This window comes from Pinus tabuliformis, chromosome 3_2, assembly GCF_031772625.1.
Source record: "Pinus tabuliformis cultivar Carrire ecotype Pingquan chromosome 3_2, CPIR1, whole genome shotgun sequence".
Lineage (NCBI taxonomy): Eukaryota > Viridiplantae > Streptophyta > Pinopsida > Pinales > Pinaceae > Pinus > Pinus tabuliformis.
In genome coordinates this window covers 169712043-169718042 of record NC_142302.1, presented here as the reverse complement: position 1 = coordinate 169718042, position 6000 = coordinate 169712043, and the positions used below count along the sequence as shown (strand labels likewise).

The following is a 6000-nucleotide window of genomic DNA, read 5'->3' as shown; positions in this document are numbered from 1 at the left end:
CAACACAGGTGACCACCTGTGAGCTCTTCGCAATGTGTTGGGTCGCCATTTCAAGGACCAAGAAGAAGCCACAATGATGCTTGAAGGTCGAATTCTAGACCTTGATTTCTACTTATCTCACACTTAGGTTGTGTTACACATGATTGCTGGCACTTTGGGCATTTAGCATCAAAATTCCTCTTCGCCTTCAACACACACCGTGAATGATTCATCCTCTTAGTCCCATGTTGGCTCTATCGTGCAAGGCACCAAACCTCCTAATCAGTGTTGGAGGAGCACTAGGGAGCATCTCTCTTCCATGGATCCGCAGCAGTGCAATGCCACTAAAGGCACTCTAGTAGAGATCCAGCATTTTCATGCAGCTAGGGTGACCATGTGCTAGCTAGTCAACCCACCTCAACTGGGCATCCTCGACCCGATGAAGATAACTACAAACCTACTCCTCTAGAATGCGAAGATCCACCAATGTTAGTTGGGCAAGGCGAATTTTCTCGAGTAGGAGCTCGACACTACTATGGCACTATGATTCAAGACCTCTTCTGTTCCTTTCTTTTCGTCGTTCTCTATTTTGATGTATTGAACTTTCAAGGAGGACATCTAGTTTCGCCTTCTCCGGCAAATGCTCCTTCATGCATTACTTTTGTTACTGTGTATTTAATTCAAAGCTTTCTAAATTAAAAAAATGTATTAATTTATTTTCTTTATATTTTAAGATATTTTATTAATATTTTAATGTGATTCTTTGAATATTTTGACTATAACCATATATTAGAATTAGATATTAAATTATTTTGTATTCCCAATTTTTGTTGTATTATCAAAACTTTAATATTATTCTTTTTAATGTTACTTTTTAAATATTTGTTGAATTTTCTCCCTTCAATTATATATTATATCATTATTTTCATTTTTCTTATACACCCAAATTCAAAAACCAATTCCCTCTTAACTTATTTTGGCTTCATTGTAATTTTTTTAAACTTCTCTTCATTGTATTTTTTTAAAACTTCTAAATTTTAACTTCGTTGTATCTTTTAAAAACTTAAAATTTTTGAAGATCAATTAGCTTTGTTGTATTTTTTAAAAACTTCTAGATTCTTTAAAGATCAATAAAATGTATACTCTAATCAATAAAATGTCCACTAAAAACATTTACTTCAAAACATTTCTAAACAAAAAATAATTAAATCCAAAATATTTACTATAATCATAACTGTAAAAATCTACATACTCCAATTAAAAAATCTGCATCATTTTAATATTCATACAATAACAACTTCTTACAAAGATACTTCCTCACATTCTATCATTAGAATTGGATTTGCACAAACAGCAGAAGAAATCACTTTAATAAAAGTCGATCATACATACATATATGGCAATATAGGACATAACTTCTCAAACGAAATGAAGTTGTTCACCTACACGTTTTAAACGCCCACGTGTCACAGATAACCAATAAGTTTAGCATTCCATCAAATTTCAAAGCTATTTTATACATCTTTCTAACCTTCCCCATAATAATCATATACTAGAATTATTTTTTCTTCTAATTTCAGTTGTATTACTAATTTATTCTCCTTATATTTTAAAATAAGGATATTATTTTTTATTCCTCATTTTAGTTGTATTACTAATTTATTTTCCCTATATTTTAAGATATCTATTAATATTTAATGTGATTCCTGGAATGTTTTGACTATAATAATATATTAGAATGAGATATTAAGTTATTCTTTCTTCCCATTTGAATTGTATTATCAAAATTTTAATTTTAATATTATTCTTTTTAATACTACTCTTTAGATATTTGGCCAATTCCCTCTCTTAAATAATATATTATAATATTATTTTCACTTTCCTTATTCACCCAAATTCAATTTATTCTCCTTATATTTTAAAATAAGGATATTATTTTTTATTCCTCATTTTAGTTGTATTACTAATTTATTTTCCCTATATTTTAGTTGTATTACTAATTTATTTTCCCTATATTTTAAGATATCTATTAATATTTAATGTGATTCCTGGAATGTTTTGACTATAATAATATATTAGAATGAGATATTAAGTTATTCTTTCTTCCCATTTGAATTGTATTATCAAAATTTTAATTTTAATATTATTCTTTTTAATACTACTCTTTAGATATTTGGCCAATTCCCTCTCTTAAATAATATATTATAATATTATTTTCACTTTCCTTATTCACCCAAATTCAAATACCAATTCCCTCTTCAAACTTATTTAAACTTAATGACATTTAGCTTTTCTCTATTTTTAGAAGTTTTAAACTTAATGACATTTAGCTTTTCTCTATTTTTAGAAAGTTTCAATGAAATGTCCACTCAAAACATTTACTTGAAAAATAAGATAATTAAATCTAAAATTTTACCCCAAGGGATAGTTCAATTGGTCGACCCTAGTTGCTAAGTACCTTGCCTATTGGGAGGTCACGATATCAAATCTCTTCAATGCCCTTGGGGTTAGGCCCGATATATTAGGCCCCTTTCGAGGATCTATGTAGATTATTGCCCGTGAACGTAGCGACCACTCAATGACCATGAACCATGGTTGCGTTAAAAAAAAATCCAGAATTTTTATTATAATTACAATTAACTGTAAAAATCTACATAAATTGCATCCTTTTTAACATTCATATAATAACAGATTCTTACAAAGACTCTTCCTCTCATTCTTTTATTAAAATTGGATTTGCACACCCAGCAGAAGAATTCCAGTGAAAGTCAATCATACAGATATGACAAAATTGGACGCAACGGCTCAAATGAAATGAAGCTGTTCAAACGCACATTTTCATGACACCCACATGTCATAGATAGCGGATACGTTAAGAATTCCAACAGATTTCAAAGTCATTCTGTACATCTCTCTAAGCTTCCCCACATCCCCAATCCTATTGGAGGCACCTTGCACCTCACCATGACAATTATTTTCTACGCAACTTTTCGATCTAGAATGAACAGAGCCAGTCCGATTAGAATGCTTGCTTGAATTGTTTGCCGTCGCCAGCATTGTCTTGAGCAGAGTCTGCAACCGCTGAGAATATTTTTTGGTAACTTTACAATACCCACTATCAGCGTCTGCTGTTGTTCCAAAAGAGTCTCTAAATTTCCCATCAAATGCATGTCGTCCTTCCAGTAGGTATGATAATGCCGATTCAAGCATCTGCTGCAGTACACAAATTCTAGTCAAAATTTAGTTTACTACTAAAAATTAAATCCATGTCTAATAACAGATTCTCTAGATAAATTCGAACATGGCAAAACTCTAGCCAGTCACATTCATAAACTGAAATTAAATGCAATCAAATATGAAATTTTATAAGACATACACTTTCATGAGGAGATCTAACAACCATCAGTTCTGAGGCAGTTACCAAAAACAGAGAGAAATGTGAAAAGAAACTTTAAACCCGGTGTATCTTGAAACAACATAGGATAAGACATGTTTGGACACTGTAAAGTTACTTTGTCAAGCATCCACCATATCACGATATTTCGATGTAAGATATGGAAATCAAATGGTGCTAGTTGTCATGATTTGTTGGTTAGCACCAAACCTTTCAACATTTCTCTGGTCTTACATGAATTTGACCGATCTCGCCAGAAGTCTCCTATTCGAACAAAAGAAACATGGAGCTTGCTCATTCTTTGCTATTTCAGTTTGGCATTAAAAATACTCCATACATGATTATTATAGTTCACATATATAACCCCCCATGACCACAGCTTTTGAATGTCTCAACTTTTATCCTATTGACGTGTGTCACAACTCCTGTCCTGCAGACTGCCAACATAATTAAAAAAAGTCGACAGTTTTGAAGTAAATATCTTTCCCACCTTCCAATTATTACCATTTTAAAGATCCTTTAGCTCATCAATAAGTTTTCTTGGTCCCATGGTGAGTATAATTGACAAGGAGCAATCACTCACACGAGATTGGCAAAGATTCAAATTCGACGAGAGTCAACAAAGCCTATGTACCCTTGCACAGTTGTGAAAGCCTGTAGGCCATTTAGTAAGCAAAGTGTGAATGCATCTCAAAAAACTATTGTTAGAAAGACTGTTATAATATGACTTTAAAGTTTATTGCTTTCATCAAAACTCTAGTGCCTAGGGTAAAGTGCTTTTCTATCTTTTAGATTACAGTAAGATACAAAAAGCATTATCAAAAATGCATAATATCCACTAAATCACCCTTAATACTGTATCATCCTTGTAGGCATTTGAATGCAAATAAATCTCAGCATACCAAAGCAGATTCCTACATTCTAGTATGGTAGACCATTAGCTTTGATCCATGTGTTGAGTATGTTATCATTAATGTCAAAGCAAGAGCAGGTGCAGGATGTCATAGAGGGTGCAGAAGATCATCAATGATGAACGAGATGATGCAGAGATGAAACCTTAGCTCTATGATTTGGTTTCCTTGGAGGATGAGCACACCTTGCATTTGTTGGAGTATTGGAAGCAGCAGATCAGTGAGTTTGCCTTGGAGACCCTTGCCATTGGAGTCTCCTTGTCATGCTGATTTTGTTGGTGTGTGGAGCGTCTCGTGGGTCTTCACTGTTGAGAGATATGCTTGGTCAAAGGTCCAAACCCCTTGATGTGGTACAAAACCCCAAGGGCTGCTGAGGTGGCATCATATTGTTGGTTGAATAATGTGGGAAAGGTGGATGATTTGTTTTAGAAGTAAAATTAATTATCAAATCAAATTACTCAAGGAGATATGGTCCATCTTGCTTCCAAAAGTCAAATTAAATAAGCTCAAAAGTTGGAGGGTTTCATTGGGTTTTTGACACCCAAATTTTGGCTCCCAAAAAAAAATTTAAATTTGAATTTATTTTAATTTCCCTCCTAAAGATTTTTCAAGTCGGCCTATTCTAAAGTTCTTCCACAAATCTATATAAATGAAGGACATTTCGAACCTTAGAAGTATCGAATTTGTGGAGACTTTTCTCTGTATCTGAGGCCTTAAGAAATTCGGACAAGGAGACAGTATGGAAAGTTTTTGGGCTGGAAATTTTGTAAGGGTTTCGTTGGGATTTCTTTCTTGCATGCTCCTCTCGGCCTTCTACAAGACGGATCACTGTGGTTTTCTTGCAGATTATTAAACCTTCTTCTGCACAGATCTAAGACTAAACCTTCATGCAAACTCTGGGCATATATTTGTGCAGCTTCTTTTAATGATCCACGAATATCTGAGGCAAAAACAGATTTGCTCTATGGCCTGTTTACAAATCAGAGGCTTGAAGTCCTGTGGGTGTTTGGCAACTTGCGTTGGTTTCACTGAATTTTCTTTTGCAGGTTCAAAGGATTTGAAGCACGCCTTGTTACAGTTGGGGTATCAAAGAGGTTGAGGTGTTTTGTCATTTGCAGCTTGATCCTTGATTTTCTCTGTGGCCAGGAGTGTCCAAGAAAGTCAAAGTTGCAGAAGTGTTTAAGGTTTCGTTGGGCTATGATTCTTAAGGGTATCGCTTGGGTTCTCTGATCAATCTCTGTAATAGCTTGGTCCATGACATTGCTATAGCTCACATAGTATATCTTTGGCTCACTTAACTCACTCTATTCATCTATTTAGCTTGTGGCCCTGTGGAAGGTTTTATTTGCTAATATCGAGATGAATCTTCTTTGTTAATCCTGCAGCCAGGAGCAGTCCAAATAAATTTTCTCGAGTGTTGGGTTGACACAAGGATTTCGCTGGTTTCCTCTTTCTTTTGTAGGTAAATCAAGAAGTCCGCATTGTTTGTTGATAACTTGCTATAAACTCTGCGGTCTTGTGTATCTAAGGACATTCACTGAAGGAACTCTATAGCCTATGCCGGATTTCTGAGGTTCCAACCCTGGTTAAGATATCAGTTCAGTTTTTGACTGAGACCCTTCCAACCCTAGAACAGAAGCACGTTTTCTGTGGAATTTTTGCCTTTTTTGGGGTTCGTTGAAGTGATCAAAATATTTATGGAGGAAGCGGATCTCA

General features: G+C 34.2%; 1 protein-coding gene across 1 annotated transcript in view; it reads right to left on the bottom strand.

Moving 5' to 3' along the window:
- Nucleotides 1-2574: 2574 nt before the first annotated feature.
- The window catches only part of LOC149180336 (erythroid differentiation factor-like protein), a 109989-nt gene continuing 106563 nt past the window's right edge, over nt 2575-6000 (bottom strand). The window contains exon 10 of the mRNA XM_089413853.1: nt 2575-3192. Within this exon, the coding sequence (XP_089269979.1) occupies nt 2818-3192 (375 nt within the window). The 3' untranslated portion in view covers nt 2575-2817. The remainder of the gene's footprint in view (nt 3193-6000) is intronic.